Genomic DNA, 22175 nt, shown 5'->3' with positions numbered 1-22175 from the left:
TGCTCATCACAGTCCTGAGTGAAACTCTCAGAGGCACAAGTTCACGTTCAAGCAACACTACAGAACTGTTAAATGTTATTAGTTTTACTGGTCAATCATTGCTTTAGTTTCTTGTCATTGCACATAGCATAATTAATCGGTTTAGCATTTTGAAGCAGTTTGTGAAAGCTGAAGAGTTCTTCTACCACAGAAGAAAGCGAGCACTTTCTTGTGGAATATTGTGCTGTATTGTTTATATATATGTTTGACAAGTTCTAGACTAATTTATCCTTCTATTTATGTCATGGTTTAACTAGGTAATTAAGATTTTAACAAAGGTAATTATGTCATAGAGTTGTTCATTATTAATTCCAGTTAGGTTTTAAACGAATTTGTTATTTCTGTTGATCCTGTGTAAGTTGTGTCCCAGTTGCCAGTCTTGCCAGGCCTTGTTTGTGTTCGTCTGGCTTAAACATATGTATCCCAGTTTTAGTTGGCATCATTTCTTTACTGCAATCCACGTTTAAGAGCCAAAGACATTCCAGCCATGTTCTACGACATCCTGCTTTTCACTGCCAAATCTAAGCTTTTCCTTTTCTATTTCCCATTTAGGATGTGTCAGAGAAAATAAGTCATATTTCTGTTATTGACAGTCCAGGTACAGGTGCAATGTTTTGTTCCTTTATCAGTACCTTTGGATAAGTCTCGCCTCTTATCACACAACAACTTCCCAGAGCTTGAGATTCACATTTCAGCATTATCTTTAAAGGAAATACTGCATTATTCTAGTTAACTCTGTATTGATGACATATTTTTGTCGTGCCAGTGATGATCACGTTTTTATGCCTCCGTTTGAAGATGTGGCTCAGAACATACTGACTCCTTGGAGTCAGGTGCAGTTTTTTGTTCAAAGTGACTGGTTGCACATTGTATCAAAGCCTGTTCTCTCTGCCAGTGTAGTTTCTGCCTCAAAACAACTCTACAAGTTTTACCTTTTACAAGGGAAGTTGGGCTGTCTGTAGTGATTAAGTGATTTTAAATGTACTATTCAAGATTTTGGAGAAAAGTTGTCTTCCATAAAGTTTTAATTTGAACTGACAAATCTCTAAATAAAAGTTTATGGTTTGCCCCGACTTGTTCTAATGTTCGTCTGTCAAGGTCGAGTTTTAACCTCAAAAGGCTCCTGCCCTCATAATTTAGTAGCTCCTGGTGAGGGAAGTGTTAAAGTGTCACCTTACAGGTGATATCAATGATCTACGATTCAGTTTTTTACAGTTTTAAATGTGTGGAAGTCAAAAAAACAATCGCCAACAACAGGTTTTATTATTCAAATTGTAACTGCAACAGGCATGTATCAAAAAGGTCAATACAGCAAAGCCTTTACAAAATCTGGCTCGACACTTCCCAAAAATGGCTGTCGCAACAAATTGTAAACAGTTTTATCAACAGTCTTACAGCACTTACAGCAAAATACAAATCAGCTAAAGTAAGAAAAGCACCTGTTATCTTTCAAAATGTTTAAACACGAACACAATTTGTGCCACTATACAGAATCAAAGAAGACAAACCAAACAAAGAAATGGAATGTTCAAAGTCACTCGACCATTTTGTTTCCATACAAAAAAAAAAAAAAAAAGACAGCCGGAGTTGTTCCTCACAACAAAAAGGCAAAGGGATTGGACAGTGCATTCAAAGACAAGCACACCATGCACTTGATGGGAACAGGAGCTGGTTTGGTCACTTAGCATAGTTTGTGCATAGTTATAAGGCATCAATCGATCAGTCCTTTAGGTTGCATGTGGCTGAGAGACATTCTGCAGAGAGGGAGAGTCTCCTTCAGTAGATCCTAGCCAGGAAAAATAAAATAAAAACACAACCCTGCATCGCCTGCAGTCACCTCCTCCCCCCTCTCCCTCTTTATAAGAGACTAGCAAAACCCTGAGCGAGTCGAGTTGCGTGGAGTTCCAGGTGAGATGCATGTGCAGTGAGTAACTGATCTCCAGTCTGGGAGGGAGGCTACCCCCCGAGTTCAACCAGGACTGGAAGATTCAGAAAAGAAAAAAAAAAATAATAATATCGCCAGAAAAAGGACTAATTTCTACAATACCATCACAGGGTCTCGCGGTGATGTCACGGAGACGAAGCTGCACATCCAACACCATCGTTATTTGGGAGTGCAAGACCACATTGTAGCACAGGTGGAGTTACTTATGGCATCTGGTGTGTTTGAATAAGGTTCTGCTCATGGCTTCAACAGTGGGATGACAGTTCAAACGAGTGGTTCTTCACATCTGTGCTTCGAAGGCAAACCGTGGAGCCGACATGATTAACTTCAGTTCAAGGGAAAGAGACAACAAACAAGGAGATGCGTAAACAGTCTTTGTAGAGGCAGCAAAAGGACTGGGCTTGTCACATTTTTTTTTTTTTGTTTTTACATGAGGAATAATCTTCAATACAAATGCAACACGGCTTTACTTGAAAGTCTTAGGAGGGTCTCGCGTCTGAATACTCCAGTTGTCTCAGTCAATTCAGTTCAGATCATTCTTCAAATCTTTGTTTTCAAATGGCACTTCAAAATACCAGGAAAATGTCTTCTGCAGTTCTTATACTGCTTTCCCCTTAAGGTTCAGCAACCAAAAAAACAGTGGTGTGTTCAGTCAGTAATGCCAAAAGTACAGTGGACAAATAAATAAAACAAAGCAAATAAAAGAAAATACAGCAGTAGCCAAATGAGGTATCTATGTATTGCTCTATGCCAAAAAAGAGGAATTAAAAATTAAATAAATTAAATAAAATAAAATCAGTGGTTTATCAAGATGGGAGGCAAAAGCAACAAAACATAAACAAGGTGTTGGGATCAGGTGGGGCAGTGGCATGGCTGCAGGCCATTGTTTGCCCCACCCGGCCCCCAGTGTGTGGTGAGGCCCTGAGGCCGGGGGTCAGGGGTCAGGGGTCAGGAGGTTGAGGTGAAAGGGCACACGAGGAGTGTCAGGATTCTCTGCTTCCCTGAGGTATTTCTTTGGAGCTGGTTCGTCCTGCGGCTGTTGCTGTGTTGCTGTCCCTTCGGGCGGCGGCGTCTTCTCTGTCTGCGCCGGCTGTGCTGGGCTCTGCCTCCTCGGAGACGGAGGTTTGTTCCTGCTGTAGGCCGCCCCAGCTGGCCTTGTTCAGCCCCATGTGGCCCAGCATGGTCTGGGACAGACGTGTGTCGGAGAAACGAGCCCACTCTGCAAACAGCGGCTCTGCCACGTATGTCATGAAGCCTCAAGTGGGAGAAAAGGTGGCAGATGAAGATACGCTCTAAACATTAGATATGACTGAAAGCTCTGAAACACAGAAACATACCTATTTGAATGTTGCCAACTGTGTTGTTTCCTTTGTCACATAGTGGGCTGACTTCAAGTTTGTGCTTCTTCTCAATATCTCCTAAAAGAGCGTTACAAAAAATAATTGATATATGAGCAATTATACAGCATTATATGTTCTAATAAAATTAATTGGTTAAAGCATGACTATAGAAAGAATGAAGAAAGGAACTGTGTGGGGATTAAAGAAAAGAGCAAAATAAACAACTGAAGGACGCTGACAAACAATACGTGGCAGGAAAAAAAAAAAAAGCTAACCTTGTTGGAAGAACTCCTCTGTCACTTTCTCACTCCACTGTTTGCTCAGCTCCCAGGGTCTGCAGGGGTTACAGATGTCCGCACACTTCAGAGCCATCTGTACAGGGTGCGAATGAAAACAAAATTAGACCTCACAGTTTTGAAGTTTTGCGCAGAGGTGTGTGTTCGTGCGTGACAGAGGGAGTGATCGACCTGCAGGATGAAGTGACGGTGGCTGGCGCTGGTCAAGCACAGGTTGTCCTGGTCCAGGTGCACGCGAAACCTAGACAGGTACTCGTTCTGTCTGCTGATGTCCGTGGCCAGGATTAAAGAGCCCAACTCCCTCTCCATGTTCAGGCTAAGGCATCGAAGAGACAAAATGAAATAACTGACTGAAATAACTTCCCTTTCCTAAGTGACATGTCTAGCCTTTCAGCAGGTGCTATCTAACTGTGTGTGTGTGTGTGTGGCAGAGGTTTCTTCGTGCATCATTTCGGTGTCAGGCTGACCTGTCCTCAGCAGGCAGATGGGAGAACAGCCCAGTCTCTCTGAGCAGGCCCACTGCAGACTTCCAGTGGTGGTTTTCCAGAACTGAGGTATTCTACAAGTTAAAAAAGTAAAAATGTGCACAGACACATTCATTTAATAAATCATGTCATATCTTCCACTACAGTACAATCATAAGTGAGTTCTGACAGGCTGGGGTGACTGTTAGGAGGCCTTACCCTATATAATTTAGCTAGATAGTGGTCAGTCTTAATGAGGAAAGGCTGGTTGACTCCAGGATGGTCCAGGTCATGTGTGGCGGCTGCTAGGAGTCCCAGTAGGATGTCACAGGAGGTCAGAGACTTGGCAAGCTGCACTCACAACAAGACAATGGCACCAGGATTATCATTTCTGATCATTAAAATCCAAATTATCCTTCAATGAAGCTCTTTTAAAATCAAGAAATTGTATACTGACACCCATGCAACTTTTAGAAAATTCAAGCAGCAATTGTACTTGGATAACTTGGCTAACAATTGACTTAGTTAAAGGTATTTCTCAAGCCAAAAGGAACCAAAGTGTCTCATTTGCATATCTCACAATGGGTTCTCGCATGTAGCAGTACATGGCCTGTGTAACATCTGCAGCGTGGACAGCGTTGTGGTAGGGGTTGTTGCTGTGGTAGTCCTCCTGGACCATGACCAGGAACCTCCAGAGTTTGACCATGTCCAGCTGGAAGAGCTCCACCAGGCCATACTGGTTCAGCAGGTGGAAGGTCAGGGTGATCAGGCTGTTTCCTGAACAATAAGACAATCAGAGTGAGCATTCTGCTTTGATCTGCTCCGAGTCTCTTTTCACTTTTATCCAAAAAGGACAAATTGCACCGTCAGACATTGTTACAACATAAAAGATCAGTCTGATATGCTCAGTGCTTTGCAGGAGTTATTTTCTGATTCATGATGTATTTTATTGGTGCATCTACTTTCTCTAAATCTACCTTGATTACTCCTTCTTCACTTTCTCCCCTTCTTCACTTAACATAATTACTTCTTTTTGTGATTTTTCATCCTTTTTCTCTCCAAAACACCATGCACAACAATAACCAAGAACAAGCTTTTTTCTGGTCAAGTATGGTCTGGCTCATGCCCTCATTTAATAATATAACACATCTTGTGCCTGGACCACATTTTTATATATCTAAAGCTAGTTAGATTCATTATGCTCTCTGCGTGTTGAACTGTGGTTTGGAGAGAAGAGTCTATGGAGCTATTAACATTATATTGTTATGTCCTCTTCAACAAACAAATGACAACAAAATTGCTCAAAATTGCAGGAAGAAGAGATTTTCTCCTTTACAAAATAAAATTCTGTGATTCAATTGTAGAGTTAATCTTCATGCAGTAAATCCTCTGTGTCGGCTGGCATCCAATAGATGGCACCATTGGTAATACATTGAATCTAAGGCTGGTTAAATGCTGGACTCTCCTGTCAGCGCTGCATTACTTTTACTTTTAAAAACAACTTCTGACCAAATCATATTTAACTAACCATTTGTCAACCTATCGAAGAGGAAGATGTCAAAATTCCAGTTGCCGACTTTTTCCAGCATGCACTACAGGAGAGGGAAAAAGAGAAGCAGAATTGGTGATGTGAATCCCGAGCAAAGCAAATAATTTGCATTTCTCCAAGTCTTATTATGGTACTGTTATATAAAGGTGGGTGCCATACTCTGGCCTGTCCAGTGTAGTCTTCATCCAGGATGTGGAGGGGGATCTGCTGGGGGACTCCCCGCAGCAGACGGGATGAGTGCAGGTACCTCTGGAAGCTGAGCAGTCTGTGGACCCTCCTTTCAGGAGCAGAGCTCGCTGACGTGGACCCACAGGCCAGCCGATCTGCACGCACACAAAAGCACACACAAATTGATGTAGCAAGTTAAATATGTAACAGTGTTTCTGGTAAACGTTTATTTTACAAGCTCATTAGGCTCGGAGAGTCATTTGGGTTGCACAAACTCGGTGGGGATCTGACACCAACAGAGAGATATACAAACAGTCGCTGCTGACACAGCCGCCCACTCGTAAGCCTTTCGTCTGGGATCACACAGCAGACATGCTTTGTCAGTGGTCTCACACACACACACACACACACACACACACACACACACACACACACACACACACACACACACACACACACACACACACACACACACACACACACACACACACACACACACACACACACACACACACACACACACACACACACACACACACACACAAACACACACACACACACTGACATACACCCCCACACAAAAGCACTGTGTCTGAATAAACTGTGGCTGCAATCCGGAAACACGTCAGCATGAGGTAGGATTACATTTGGGTCAAAATGTCAACACACACACACACACACACTACATCTTTGTAATGGTTTGATATTTCATACAAAAGAAATGTATGAAAGTGGTTATTGTATCACATACCTATCCACAAAGCTTTGATAAAAAGCCTCTCACAAGGTTTACACTAAGACACACCTTGGTCTTTATCATCATGTGAAACACTGTCTGAAAACAGTGCACAAACATATGTCAGTCCTACTGGAGAGGAACAAACATTTGATAATGTCTCTTGTTATTAGCTAGGCTGGAGAGTCAAGGTATTTAGCAGTGATTCATACTCACTGTGAAGGGTTCGGAAGTCGATGCACAGGTATGGGTGGGAGCTTCTTCGTTCTGGTTCAAATCCAACCTGACTTCTCACTCTCACATCTCCTAGAAGAAATCAGCACTTATTTCCTCAAGATTCATGCTGCTTGGAAAGTAATGTGTCTGAATGTGCAAGGATAAGTAGTATTTACAAATATACTTGATCATATACTGGAAATTATCTTTCTTGCCACAAAATGGACTTTACCACAGGACAATGGGCAGAGCACTACAATAAGACAATTGCAAATGTATGCAAAATTACTAACACAGCTGAAATCCTGCTCTCTTCTAAGCAAGCCTCTGGTCCACTCAGCCACAGCCAAACAGCGTGTTTTTAAATCACAGAGGCTTTCTTTCACCAAAACCTCTAAAAAACTAAAACTGATTTGATTTTCTGGCAATAGTCTAGAATTTACAACTCACTAATATCCCCTACATTTTACTTAATAGCCATTTTTACTTATTAGTTTTTGCTTGTTTGTTTGTTACTACCCTGCCTGTTTGGTACTCTATGTTAATGTTCTTAATGTACAGCTTAGCAATTTGAGTAACATTGTACATACTCTGAAGATAAAACAACTAACAGACAGAAACAAAGCTCAAAGCTGGGAGCTGTAGTCATTGAATGCTTGAGAGTGTGGACAGAAATATTCACCATTATGTTTCAGCTTTTGATTACAATTAAGGAGGAATCATTCTTATACTAAGCATTCAAAGTGAAACAGGACTTGAACTGTTATCAAAATGTGGTAAAACCCATAACTTTGGTACTCCAAGCAAACAGGCAAAATATGTGATTTTGTAAATACTATTTGACCCCAGTTCGGTGTAGACTGTCCATGTGCGGGCACAGACACGCACAAACGCCCACGTCTCAGAAGAGAAAATTCAATGGACATACAAGTCAATCAAATAGCTGAGCATGCAATGCCATGTCAGGATAGTCTGCTCTACTATTAGTACTCAGAGCCACTGAGAGTGATCTATAGTCCATCTATGACTGTTTTTAGTAGTCAGGCAGAGGAGCAGGAACAGGGTCCAGACTGGGACCAAACAGACGGCGGCTGGCCTGCTTGTAGACTGCAGTAAGGAGCAGTGAGAGTATAGTGAGGTGGCAGGATGGTGCTATGACGCTGATGCGGTAATATGCTAGTGCGTCGTTCCAGGCAACACTCTATATGCGGCAAGACTCTATATGGCAGTCTACTCATCAAGGTGCTAAACAGTGCAATGGTATGTTTTCGGCATGGCACTTCTGATTGTGTTGTATGTGCATTAGAATTAAAATCAAAGCAGTCACACATGTGTTTCCCCAACCAGCATGTTACTTACTTGCAAACAGCTGTTTGAATACTACACATACATACTACAAGTTCCTATCAAAATACCAAAAACTAAGAATTACAATTCAAGGCATAATGATGCTCAACATTATTTTGAAAAGCTGTTTGTAAAGTTGATGGTATGAATGTGGAGAGTGAAACCGTATCAGTGGTATTTCACATGCAAAACATAAATTATGACCAAAAGGCGCTACAATTCATGCACTCCTAGGCAGTGAGAGTGTGAGTGTGTGTGTGTGTGTGTGTGTGTGTGTGTGTGCCCACATGTCTATACATCTGTCACATCTGCAGATGCATGTGCTAGGGCTCAGCACGTGTGTGTGTGCTTGTGTGATTAGTGTGTTTTGAGAGTCACGGGGTCCATGTTTCCCCTGCGGTGCATTAGTGCTGGCGCTCTGGGGTGGATGTAGGTCATGTCATTATAACTGATGCGGCGAAAGCTCTGAGTCCTGCTATTTGAAAGCACATCAGCATTAACTTGGCAGACTGAACCCTGGCCCAGGCAAACACCGGTCTGCATTAGTGTGCCTCTCCTCACACTCAATTTAATATAAAATCTACAGACACAGACGCTTTATGCTGGTGACGTATGAGACTGCCACCATACTCAGCCAAGTAAAATGATTAAAAAGCAAAAGCTCCTTCAGTCAGCTCAATAAATTGTTGTTACTGTGACTAGACACACATGGCAGCAGTCGAGTCATGGGCATTATCCAGCTGGAGAGAAAAAAAAGTATAGCAATATTATTTGAAAACTACAGCAAACAGGATTTCAACAAAGACATTCAGTAAGCCTTAAACTACCCCTGCTGTTTAATGCTCCCTGCCTACTCACTATGCTTCGCAGCAGCAATCTAATATCTACGAATGACACTGACACTTAAAGTTTCTTTCTTTTTTGCTGCTTACTGGCCATCAAACAACAACTAATCTAAGAATTAAGGTGGCAAAAGTGCCATGCGTGGGCACAGCTGTGTGTGGTAGACTCAAGTCAGGGGTACACCCAGCCTCTAATTGCACTATTATCCAAAATAACCTTATTGATTAGGAAGCTGAGGCTGATCTGGCTGCTTCCTAGATGCATTTGACTCTATCTGCCTGGCAGAGCTATGAGCCCTCCATCCTCCCATCCATTTTCTAAACTGCTTATCGTGTTTAGGGTTGCTGAGGGCAGCACTGGGCAAATGGACACACAAACACGCAGTGTGTACACACAGACACGTGGACATAAACACAAAAACACTCTCTGCCGATGAACCCTTTGTCTGTTGAGGGCTCAAATGAAATCCTGTACTCTTAACAAACCTGGTCAAACTTCAAAGACACTCAACACTACATATACACACAACCTAAGTCTGTTCTGATTGAGAGATTACCACAAGGTCAGGGATTGAGTGCACACGCACTCTACTGCGTCCCCATCTCTTCATAATCTCCACATCCCTCTCTCCATTTCTGATCCATCCATTTCCCATGTCACTGCTTTTTAAGCCATTATGTATTAAGAAATGAACATGATCATGGAGGAGATAAACCTCCTGAGGTCTGGAAAATGTTTGTGTGTGTGTGTGTATCTACTGAAATGTGTGTGTGCGTGTGTGCGTGTGTGCGTGCGTGTGTGTGTGCGTACTGAGAGTGGGGAAACACTTACCTAGCATACGAATGTACAGCGCTGTCTGGTCTGAGCTGTCGTAAGAGATGGCCCCTCGCCTCTGAACAAAACAAAGAGAAACATTAACAACTGTCCAAGGTTTATACCGATGTAATGTTACATTTATACTATTACAACAACGCAGTAGGTCCCAGCAGTGGTTGTTATGCACAAAAGTGATATGGGTAGTATCACAACCCAATCTCCCCCAAATACACATCACAAAAACACAAAATACTGGCAATTTCTTAACATATACACAGAGCTTGATAAGTGTAGGGTGGTGTAATGTTGCTAATGTTGGTCCGAATCTTCTCAGAGTGTGTGTGTGTGTGTGTGTGTGCGCGCGCACGTGTGCATGTGTGAGTACAGGCTGTTATACTGATAAACATGTTCCAGCTCCATATCATCAGCCTGATACGGCACTTACACCACTATCAGTCATGTGAGAAACCCACGTGGCATGTGGACACACACACACACACACACACACACACACACACACACACACACGCACACACGCACACACGCACACACGCGCACACGCGCACACACACGCGCACACACACACGTTGGCACTTCAGTGGACACTGGCATGTGCCCCCCACCCAGTACGTTTTCTGATATTCTGACGTCTCTTCCAACTCTGCCTCCAAATACAGTTGAGTTACACAATGATTAAAAAGTGTACACTAAAAAAATACTTCCCGAATCTGACGTCAGTGGGTGAACATAATTTAAATGAATTTGAATTTGTATTTGAATTGACTTTGGTGGAACTGATAACCAGGACCGATGTGGCCCACCAACCCGTGACAAGTCAAGACCATTCCTTAATAGCAGATTGTCATAATACTTTATCAATTATCCAATCAATTAAAACATTCTGGACAGCACCTTTTAATACTTCTTCATTGTAAGAGTAATAACACTTCTGGTTACACCGCAAGAAGACTTTTTCTAAGAAGCAGCTACAGTTGACTCTCCAATTTGATAACCATATGCTAACTGGTTGCTCAATAAAGGTTTATCTGAATCTATATTTGGGCATTTGAAATGCTGCAGAGGGACAAAAAGACAAAGTGTTGTCTCCATACAAAGCAAAAACAGAGCATGCCTTGTGCATCTTGGAGAGTGAGCTGGAGAGGTGAGTAACTATACCTGCAGGTCATCATCTTTATCCTGTGCCATTCTTGTGCTGTCAAAATACAGTTGTCATCACATCTACTTTACAGGCTGTGATAGTGGTTGTTCACGGCTTGGAAAAGCACAGATATCCAGCCTGATGAAAATGTGCCAAAAATGAATCCAGTACCAGTCATGACTCATACTCTGGCACAATTTCCTACCAGTGTACCATTTTTATTGCTTTTACTATCAGACATGCATGCACGTTATCAATAAGTCAATAATAATTTAATAATATAGTCAATTTTAATATAACAAAAAACATAGCCAATAATAATAGTCATATATTCTTATTACATAAAATATAATAAGTGCACCATTAAACCCTTTAACAAATAAGAAACAAACATTATCTTAAGCTTTCTGGAGTTACTACTGACCTACTGTGAAATAAAACAATGTTAAATTTGGCTTGAATAAGGATGCTGCTGTTGACCTCAGAGGGGGAACAAGCTGCCAAAATATGGATGAAAATCCCAGCAAATAACTGCTAAGCTATTAAAGTCTGTTTCAGCTTGACTTGTGTCTGCTCTGCCATCCAGCAGTATCCCTCACCAGGAGGCAGCTGCTGCGGCAGAGTCTCATGCGCAGTAGTAGTTGTAGCGGGTATGACTGTGGCAGCTGCATATTTGCTCTGTCGACAGACAGCTGCTCCGGGCTACACTGAGGTGTTGGCTCACCTCTCTGTGCACTCCACAAACTCTTGCCCCCCTCCAGACAGACTCTCTGCTCTCCCTTCTGGGGCTACCCTCATCTAGGGTTACCCATTCCACCGGGTGCCTGCATGACTGGGCAGCTGGCTCACTGATGGACTCAGTCTATATTCTGGGACCAAACACGCGCAAGCACAAATGTACATGCTTGTACACTCATTACCTCACATCCTTAGGATTATTGTGAATCTCCTTCACGCACACACATGCACACCTGACAAAGTCTGTCCTCTAAGCCCATGACAGCCGCCAATCCAAAGCTAATATTTTACCGGCTAGCAAACAGCTTGACTCAGGGTGGGTAATCTGCAAAGCTGTATTTTAGTGTCAACAGGCCTCTGTGTTTACACACAGCACCAGTGGTTAGTGTGAATATTATAGATTGTGTGTATCTAGTATGGGCCGTGTGTGTGTCTGTGTGAGGGGGTTGGTATCGGCTATAACATGCGTGGGAACTGTATAATGCTGGCTTCAGGGCTGGGAATGGAAGAGTGACCGGCCCTGCCAACACTTGCCCAAACAAACCTTTTGGACAGAGCTACACACACACACACACACACACGCGCATGCACTCTCTCTCTCACACACACACACACACACACACACACACACACACACACACACACACACACACGCGCACACACACGCACACACACAAAAGTTGGCACTTAAGTGGACACTGGCATGTGCTCCCTTATGAGCTAGTAAGAAGGAGGCGGCAGTGCAAACACTTCGTCAATGTCACATTCCCACTGTGAACGGAGGGAAAAGTCACGTTTTACCCTTGAAATGGCCAGCCCACACACCGCCTGCCACGCCTTGCAATGCCAAGTGCCAACACACACACAACCATAGTGGTCCTATCATGGCCTGACATGAACTTGAGCCCCTTTGTCAGTTCTGTGTTTTTGGCATTTATGCTTCACAGCCACAAGTGATAATAAGGGAGAGAGAAGGAGAGATAAAGGACGTCAAAGGCAGGACAGCGACAATGTCACAGATGTATAATCCACTTATCAAAATTAACTTTGCCCTTTGTCCCTCTTTGCAGACACTTGTCACAAATTTCAATCATATGAAACATTAGGAATGTAGTCCAGCAGTGGTTAATCTCCTTTTTGAAATGCTTGTTTCTTCTCACTGCATCTTTCACGTCAGCATCACTAAGCACCAGAACTTTGAGAGTAAAATTACATGCCATTCTGAAAATCACAAGCCTGTTTTGGATTTTTTAGAAACAGGATGTTGTGTTAGTTTTGTATTTCTGTCAAATCCAGGACAGTATTACTAAATTTAGAAACAAAAGTAAGTGAACAAGTTAGACAGGGGTACAGTCCTCATATCATGGGTTCTGATCGTGGTTGCTCACAGGTGTGTCACAGCAAAAGTATCCTTTAATGGAAATCTGCCAGTTGTTCATAGGCCGAATGAAGAGGAGCAGAAATAAAACATGAGACATCATCAATTGGTTTCTTAGGAGATATTTGAAGCCTGGATTTGGATTTACAGCTTGTCATCAACTTTATACGTGAGAGAACTGAAACAATTTCGTAGTATATGTGCAAACTTGGCATTTCAGGATAGAAACTTGGATTTTTCCAATTTCTTCAAGCCAGTCAGACCAGTGTCTAGTGGCCATAAGAGAAAGTACAGTTTTAGGGACGTCTGCTTTGGGTTCACTGCCGAGCTGTGCTGGTTCCCACTTTGCATTTGACCCACAGCCTTTGGCATCAAACAAGCCAGTGTCTAGGATTACATTTCTACCAGTCTATTGGTGTATGGTATTTTTACATTGAGATTCATGCAAAACTGGGTACAAAGGGAGAAATCTGACTGGGCTATTCAGGAGAGAAGTCCGTCTATCTCTGACGAATCCTGGCTAGTGAAGACTTTTTGACACATTAGCTCAATTAGCATTATTCCAAAAACAGTCAGCTTACAAAAACCCCAGCTTATTTTGTAACTGTATTTGTGGTGGCGAGCAGCTCACTCAAAAGTGACTATTCCTTGACACTGTGTGAAGTGAGGCTATTAATTAACTTCAAAATTAAATTAGTATAATTTTAAGGGAAAAATACACATTCATAAGATAAAGATAAAAGATAAAACTTTTCATTGATCCCTCAGTGGGGAAAGCTACTGCAGCTCAAAGGACAACCATAACCATAAAAGCGCCAAATCAGATTCAACCAAACATTTTGGACTGGCATTTTGGTTACTGTGGTAGCCCTTTAACAATATCTCAAATTGGTTGCAGGCCACATAAAGATTTACAAAGGTAACTAAAACTCTATCCTTATTTTTGGGGAAGCAAACATGAAACGTCATTTGCCTTGGGTGCCTTTAATCAAACACCTGGAGGTGTAGAAAGTTGGTGCTTGCAACAGTCTGAGAACAAGCCAAATTTAGTTTTGTTTGGAGTTTACTGCTAGCATAACAGTCTGCTCATTGTGCTCCCTGAAATTCCATGGGAGCTCGTTTACATATGGCTCTGTTTCTTATCTCAGTTTAGTCTTGTTGCCTGGGGTCACGGCACTCAGGTTTCTGAGGTCAGGAGGTCAGTTGATGTCAAAACTTGTGAGCGTGTGAGTTACCCCAGAGCTTCAGCGTTTGTCATTTTCTGACTCCTTCAGTTAAAGAGATGCTAACAACATGCAATGGTGATGTTTGCTCAAAGCAAACAGACTAATGCATTTTGTGTGTGCTTGTTTAAATCAAAAGGTAATGGCTGAGTTGCAAGAACTAAAATTTGGCTTTTTCAAACATGCTCTCGTCATCATAGCTGATACTGTAGTCTGACGCCCTTTGTATAGTATTCAAAGGTTCAATGCACACTGCAACATTCTCACACTTCCTTGTTTCAAACACAGACATAAAAGCTGCCTTTATGATGTCATTTAGCTTTAAAACTGAGCTTTGGCTGAGGATAGGTCTATTGTTAAGTCAGTAAGTCAGCTAGTGCCAAGCAAATGAGGAAGCTAGCAGTATTCCTATAAACTGAGATATCAGAAACAAAGTAGTGCACACAAACCACACACACACATGTAAATTCCCAAGATAAAAGCAGCTGGACTCAGCACGGTTTCATAAACTGAAAGCTTCCTTCTGAGTTATGACCTCTTGCAGCGCTCTGCTGTGTGGGACGGCACATTCCAGTAACTGAGTGCTAGGCCATAAATGCGGACAGGTTTGGATTGAGTGAGTATGTGTGAGAGTGTGTGTGTGTGTGTGTGTGCGCACCAGCCATTGCATAGCAAAAGCCCTAGATGGAGTCTACCTGTTGTAAGAGTGTTTTATGTGAACACTGTCCACTCTGACACACTCCAGCTACAGTGAGTTTTTGAGAGAGGGCTGCTGGTTTGAGGAGGGGCTTGGGGTGAATTGGCCCGGTGCCTTAGCAAGCGAATGACAGTGCAGTGTTGACAACAAAGAACAAAGCAGCATGCTTGTCAGGCAGTAATATATCTACAAACAATGATTTTTTTTTACTGGTGGGTAAAGTTTCTTAAAATGATTTGAGTCGTCTTTACACAGAGTGCTTTAAGGGGGCTTGTATAAATGTGCTTTTAGCTGTGCTCTATGAAAGAAGTAGAGTTAAGGGGTGGGGGGAAGGGGTAGACTTGCTTCATATTCACACAGGCTGCACAGGAATTTCATTCGTTTTTTAAACATCATCCCCAGGCTCTAATTGCTTCTCTAGGCAGGCTTAATGCCCCCCTCCCTCCCCTTGGAAGTCTTAACCTTCTGAGGAGGGAAAACAAAACCCAAGTCGCCAACCGGTGAGCCTGTAGACAGCTATTTGGTGCTTAAAACTAGTAACACGGGTAAATTAATTCTCCCTTCCTGTATACACTCATCTCATATGTCTACAGACCTACAGTAAATGTGATTGATATTCAGCCAGAGCAGTTGGCCCTTGACATTGTGTCCCTTAGTGTGTTGATGTGTGGAGCCACATTCTCACGGCCGATTGCACTCCACACCGTGACGCAAAAACAAAATGGTCATGTGATAAGTGGGGCCCCTTACAGAGAGACAGACAGACAGAGAAACAAGGAGAATGTGTATGTTTAGCCTAAATGAAGACAGGGTGTAAGGTTTGGCTCCTGTTTATTTACAAAATAATACACATCCTCGCTTAATAACAAACAGTGTCATGCATTCCTGCTCATTCACGCAAATTTTGCAGAAAACCTAACTTTGGCAGGGAGAGAGTTAAAGTTTTAGCAAAGGGTTGTGAAACACCAAGCTCAGAGTCTGAACGGCTCCTTCAGCATTCTTACCACATCCTGAAACTACGTCAATCCGATGGCACTGTGCAGAAAAAAAAACCTTATCGGTTCAGTTAGAATCAACAGAGTAACTCCCTCAGAAAGAAGCACTGTAGTGTATTCTCTTATCATGCTCTGCACAGAAACATCCACAGTGTGGATGAAACAAGCGGCGCTATCTCCCATCCTTACGCACAGGCCTATCAGCATCTCCTGTCCCTGAACATCAAAAATTGAGAGGGAGTAGATCTGGGGTCAGTGGCCAACATGCTCTTGATGATATCTACAGCTGTGATATGATGGACTGAGCTGACAGCAGATCAGTGTTTCCAGTCTAAGCTGCCTTCCTCCCATTATCGCCAAAACCATGTGACTACTCAGGCCTCATCAATACTGTGCATCTGTTTATTGATTCTTGTATCTCTGCTGGATTTTTTTTCCTTTTTGAAAAAGATATCAATTACACAGCCTTGTCAGAACCACGTGACTGTGTATGAATGTGTTAATAGTACCAATTTATGACAGCCAGCCATGTGGCATAGAAACTCCTGTCATGCGCAAGATCTCTGAAATGTGTGCAGTAATGCTATTTTACGGGAATATACGTGTGTGTTTGTACCACATGACTGTTTGCTGTGACCTACTCCTTATCTGGTACTCCTGGTCCTTTCATTCTGCACAAATCTAATCTATCGCAGTCCTGTGTTTATCCTTTACTCCAGAGAAGCCAGAGGGGACCAGCATGCATCACTTTATACAAAGCAAAATTCAAATCATCTTTCACCTCACTCTTAGGAATTAAACTAGAAGCAGCCAACGTGCATTGTAAAAAGCACAATAAAAGGCATTGTAATAGATAAAGGAGCCCATTTATTTAATGCCGTTGCTGTTTTCAACGCCTCTTCGACAGCATATTTACACCCAATCATAAGCATTCCACTACCACAGAGTGACATATTCTTCTGAGACTCTGTCGTGTCTTGAGCCCTACTCTTTCGTCCTCTGTTTACAAGAGGAAATGTCTTCATCTGCGAGGGGAGGGGAGGGGGGTAGAGGAGAAAGAAAGAGAGGGAGCTTGTGAGTGAGCGGAACAAGATAGCCAGAGAAAGAAAAGAGACTGAGACTCCGGCCATCTGTGAGTGTGGCAGCGAGCCAAACCACTGCCCACAGAGCCCAGGCACATGCCTAACTGCCTCTTTCTGCAATGGTAGTCCAGATCTGCTTCCACAAACAACAGGCCTGTGGAACCACACACAAAAACAAAGCAGCCACCAAGGACAAATGCACCCTTATGGTCATAAATAGGGCCCGAAACACAATATTTGTAGAAGTGTAATTGCGCTGTGACCAAGGCTGAGTGACAGTGTTGCATGTGTGCATGCATGTTCACCCAATTCTGCCACTGTTCAGAAAGAAAAAAAAAGACAAATGACTATGTCAGCAGGTCTCCCTTGCTACTGCCGTCTTGTTTTTGCACAAGGCATCCAAGTGTTTGTAAACCTTGCGTGATTTAACAATTTCTCCACAAAAATGACGCGTAGATGATTATTGTTTCACTGCAAACTCACACTGCTTATTGCAAATGGCCCCTTTTTTCACAACAAAGGAGCATGACAACAGCACTCCTCAAACCTGCAGATTGAAAACGAACTCTGGCCCGCTAGAGAAACCTGACCAAGAGACACAATAGCTTTACACTTGTGTTTGTATGCAGAGGATGAGCAGTCTAGCATTATGTCGAGATGGGATTTTTCCTGAGGTTTTGGGACCTCTCTAAGGGATCCCGCCTTTGGGCTGCAGTCTGAGAAGCAAGGTCCAAGATCCACCAAGGCGCAGGAGAGTTTCAGGCCCTCAGATTAGTTTTATAAGTCTTCCTAACTAAGGCAGAGTGTGATGATGGAGTGGTAGGATAACTGCAAGTATGAAGTGAATGGATGGATGGAAAGATGAACTGATGGTCGGCAAAGTCTTGTCCAGCTAGCTTATCCAACGTTTGAAAGACCACTGAGGATGAGCAGCATTGAAGGCCTTTGATAACCAAGCCTATGCATTAGTTTTTGAGAGAGCTGCCTGTGATGGTGTGGTAGGTTCAAAGCAGACACACATGGATGGTTATGTGGAGCAGCTTCTTGCACAAAGCGCTAATGGATGGCCCATTGAAGAGGACGTCCACACAGTCAAAGACGGTGACTTAATGCTTAGTTAATGCGTTGGGAGATGCCATGCAAAGCTGTGGGAGTTTTTGGTTCATGGCCAAATAGCAGGATGTGATCTAAAGAGAGAATAAACCCTGCTCCTTTTGTGCAAAACCACTGGAGCAAAAGTGAGGATGTTTTTCCAGTTTTAAAAAGCGTAACACTGTGTGGAAGGAGTTTATTGACTCATGATTTGATGTGCAACTTTTCTCTGGGCTGAGGTTTCAGGCACACGTGTGTTAGTTAGTTAAGCAAGTGTACTGGGCCTAACAGACAGTATGTCATTGAGACACATGCTTGTATACAACAGTGACTAAATGCTTGGCTAATGCATTCGAGATGCATTGTACTGCTGAGCCAGTTTTTCTGGGTGCGTGAGATTCAAGCAAAATGTGACCCCACAACATTAAGACTACCTTTCCTTTTCTTTCACCACAGAGCACAAACAGGCAGGATTACCAGAGGCACATTTCCAAGAATTCACTACTGTGAGAAAGCAGGAAGTTCAAGTATGACTCAATGATTTATGTTTCTTCTGTCAGTGTGTCAAGGGATGTTAACATAAATAACAGTGTGGCACGTTCCCTCTGACAAATGTAGCAAGTCCCAGGAGTAAACTGGTACTCTTTAAAGATCACACCATCAGTGCTGGCTAAAGTGTAAGCCAAGAGGGCCTTTATCTGTGTGCAACATGCACAAATGCAAAGTGGTATTAGATGATGGCTGGTTGGTGTGTGTTCATCGTGTCACCGATAAGAAAATGTTGTGTGCGTCTGTGCAAGTGGGTGCTCACTGTGTATGTTAGGGCCTAGATATCCAACAACCACCTGCAAGATTCCTGTGGATTATTGATTCATTTGTTTAAAGGGGTGCTGCTTTAAAGGCCTGTGTGGTTTCCAGAGCCAACCCCATTGTGGCTAAATTGTTTTTTTCTAAAAAAAAAAGGACATAAGTTTAAGAATTTGTAATGTATTTACCTGTGACAGCTGTCTCGGATCAGGAGCCCCGAAGAGAGAGGAGCTGGAGCTGAAACTAATAGCTCCCCTCCGGCTGAGAACATGCTTGGGAACCGGCCTGTCAAGAGGCAAAACCGGCAGCTGATAACATACTTCCATTGAATAGTCAGGGCTGGATCCGGATCAGAAGTATAAAAAAAAAAAAAAAAATCAAATATATACTGAAAAAGATAACAAATGCAATGCGAAAATAGATGACTGGTGACTTAGAAAATCTCTCAAATCCGAAAAAAAAAAATCTTTTAATATAGTGGAAACGATCTGCTGTCGAGCTGCAAAGTATTTCTGTTCATTATGAGCGACTCAAAACTTGTCCAGATCGCCTTCATTGATGCTGCGTCTTATCTACCTCCACAGTTTTACCTCCTTTGGTGTCATTCTGTGGGGGAAAAAATCATGCTGCTGTTGCATTTGCTCCTTTCCTTCTCATTTTACTCAAATCCGGGCCCACGGACGACGAGACCTTCTTGCCATTTTCTGGGTCTTTATGAAAACGCTTCCTCATTTTCAAAGCAGAAGAAAACGTCCGCTCATTTGCCTTTCGTTGCCTTTACAGATCCGCATATCGCATATCCCGAAATGAAAACAAAAGGCACGACCACTTCCACAAAATGTCATCAACATATCATATTGTATGCAACACACCGGCGGACGAGGTGAGGCAGCTCCAGGATGTGAAACCTTGTCAGCCGTGGCAGGAAGGTTTATCTCTGGTTCGGGCTCACACCGGCGGCGAAATATAATCAACATGTAGGGCTTTTCCGTCTTTTTTCAGAAGCTGCATGATGAAGGAGCAGTTGTCTAATTCACCGCTGACCGTAAAGCACAAAGTGTCTGCCTCAGAGAGGGGAACCCCGACGTTCATCTCATTCACTGCGCTCCGCTGGGCTTAAAGCAAACGTAGTGGCGCGTAACGCTAAACTATCAACCAAAAAAACGACAAATTAATAACCTAAAGTGTGTTTAATTCCCTATAACTACCTACCTATCGTCCTAAACATTAGCCTACTGTATGGTTTTAAAGCGGACACCACCTGCCAGAGATGGTGCTGTTGGAGCGAGCAAAAAAACGCCCTTGTCTACAATCGACCAATGGCGTCGAGGCAGTTGTTGTAACCTTAAATCTGATTGGACAAAGGCGCTGACGGAGTATAAGCCGAGTAACGTGATTGACGGAGCGGCCTGGGCGATCCCAAGACCTATATGAGCAGTCGTTTGCAGACAGCGTGGACTTTCTCAAGGGTATTCCTCCACAACGGGGCTTGCCCCGCAGCGGTCCACATCATTGCCTGTGATTACCTTCCTCTCATGACTCATACTACTTGGGAGCTGAGACTCCCCGGGAGTTTGAAATACAGCCTAGGAAATACAGAAAAATGTGGCAGCTCTGTTAGGATGAGGCAATTTGATCCATATGACTGCTTGTGCTGACTCAAAACACATGCACACTGTATTGTAAAGTAGACTCAGAGTTACTCTTTTTTTTTTTGTCTTCCAGCATTGTGTGGGTTTATCGGTCTGTACCACATGCCCTTTAGATAGTTCACCATTGGTAGTGGACCGTGATAAGGTGTAGCTGACCTCGTGCTGCAACGGAGTAACTCAAATAAATCCCCAAAAACATGCAGCATTAGCAGACCAGAACATGAGCATTTTCACTGGGGGTTTCTGTGCCATGCCCATGTGCTGGGGGACAATGGAAGTGCCATGGCAACAGACAGGCCCTGTGCCAATGGAGGCGTAATCCCCTCCCTCCCTTTTTCCATGGGTCTGAATGTAGTTCCCCACAATCACACCCCCCACAAAGAAGTCCTGCATCTTTTCTAGGCAACTAAGGCAACACTGCAAAACAAAACAACAAATGTGGCATAGGCAGTGGCCAGGGTGGAAAGAGTGCTAGAATAGACAACTCAAGTGGAGGTATACAGCGATGTGACTTCTCTTTTGTGTAAAATATCGTGCTTGAGATTGAAAGTACTAAATAAAAGTGCAATGTAGCTGTTTTGACTGAGTAACAGTCATAGTCACTGCATATATTCACCTAAATTAGCCGTTACTGTCGTTTTCTCAGCAACGTTTGTCTTAGCAAACCTGAGTAGAATACTTGTTACAAAATATTTTGATGTAATATTGTTGGATTACTGATTTTAGAATACACTTAAAGTAGGTGAAAAAGCTTCTGAGTTACTTAACTTCTAAATAATACTTTCCAGCTCAGACGCTGGAACACCTTGTGACCGAAAATACACACTAAAACCATTACATTTTTTGCTACTTTTACTTAAGTGATGACGTAAATGACTGGCGTGTCACAACTTGATTCTTAAAAGTATTTGCTGCAAACAGAGCAGAGAAGGTCAGCCACACATGGGTGGTTCTGTTTTTGCATTCACAGTTTACAAACCTCTTGTTGCCAGACAACTCTAAAACTGCCTGATCTGGCATATAACTACGTCAATGGCACGTCACGTGTGTGCACAGGACAGCACATACTTAACACTCATTCCTCTAAGTGCACATGTGGGAAAAGGATTTCTTAATTAATTTCTTCCATGGCACTTTTTTTGGCACATTCACGCAAACAAACTCACATCGCACACAGACACCCGCCTTTTTAGCATGGCGGTGTGTTGAAGTGCTTTCGCATCAGCCTAAGGAGCTTTAGTAAGACAGGTGAGCCGCATACCTGCTAATTCCCCTTGGTACAGTACCTGCCCGTGAGACCTCTAATACTCCACTCTCCCAGTCTTGCAGAGAGTTCTCTGGAGACAGATTGCAATCCACCACGGTATCCCTAATTGATTTACCTGTTACCCTCTGACAACACTGTGAGCATCACAGGAGTCATTATCTAACGCTTCATTGCCCACACAGCAGTTTTACACCTATAGTGCTCCTTACACATGCAGAGCTCTTAACATACAGACTATATGTAAATGTGTTCACAAACACACCACCACACATTAACACACATTTGCCTGCACACAGATATTCCTGATTCCTGTTTTAATTCTATAC

At 42.9% G+C, this 22175-nt stretch overlaps 1 protein-coding gene across 2 annotated transcripts; it reads right to left on the bottom strand.

Moving 5' to 3' along the window:
• Window positions 1–1283: 1283 nt before the first annotated feature.
• pde7a (phosphodiesterase 7A) lies at window positions 1284–20144 on the bottom strand. Of its 2 annotated transcripts, none has more exons than XM_070853062.1 (12): window positions 19119–20144; window positions 9775–9835; window positions 6754–6843; window positions 5793–5956; window positions 5613–5676; window positions 4665–4861; window positions 4304–4435; window positions 4088–4179; window positions 3792–3936; window positions 3600–3696; window positions 3322–3402; window positions 1284–3239 (listed from the first exon to the last, which is right to left on the bottom strand). In XM_070853062.1, exons 1-12 carry the CDS (start codon window positions 19254–19256, stop codon window positions 2968–2970), a joined length of 1533 nt encoding a protein of 510 aa, XP_070709163.1. In that variant the 5' UTR covers window positions 19257–20144; the 3' UTR covers window positions 1284–2967. The 2 variants fall into 2 exon arrangements, with proteins under 2 accessions (XP_070709163.1, XP_070709164.1); XM_070853063.1 differs by having other exon boundaries at window positions 6754–6840.
• Window positions 20145–22175: the final 2031 nt, after the last annotated feature.

This window comes from Pempheris klunzingeri, chromosome 21 (assembly GCF_042242105.1).
Source record: "Pempheris klunzingeri isolate RE-2024b chromosome 21, fPemKlu1.hap1, whole genome shotgun sequence".
NCBI classification, from domain to species: domain Eukaryota; kingdom Metazoa; phylum Chordata; class Actinopteri; order Acropomatiformes; family Pempheridae; genus Pempheris; species Pempheris klunzingeri.
Note: the sequence above shows the minus strand (reverse complement) of the source record. Positions and strands in the feature narration are given on the sequence as shown.

What these genes read in the sequence shown, in the direction of transcription:
- pde7a (XM_070853062.1), bottom strand. Translation starts at nt 19,256, where the DNA reads ATGGAAGTATGTTATCAGCTGCCGGTTTTGCCTCTTGACAGGCCGGTT. An exon ending in GCTACATGCGAGAACCCATT is followed by an intron (nt 4,436 to 4,664) that starts GTGAGATATGCA and finishes TTGTGAGTGCAG; the next exon opens with CTTGCCAAGTCTCTGACCTC. An exon ending in ACCGTCACTTCATCCTGCAG is followed by an intron (nt 3,697 to 3,791) that starts GTCGATCACTCC and finishes CACCCTGTACAG; the next exon opens with ATGGCTCTGAAGTGTGCGGA.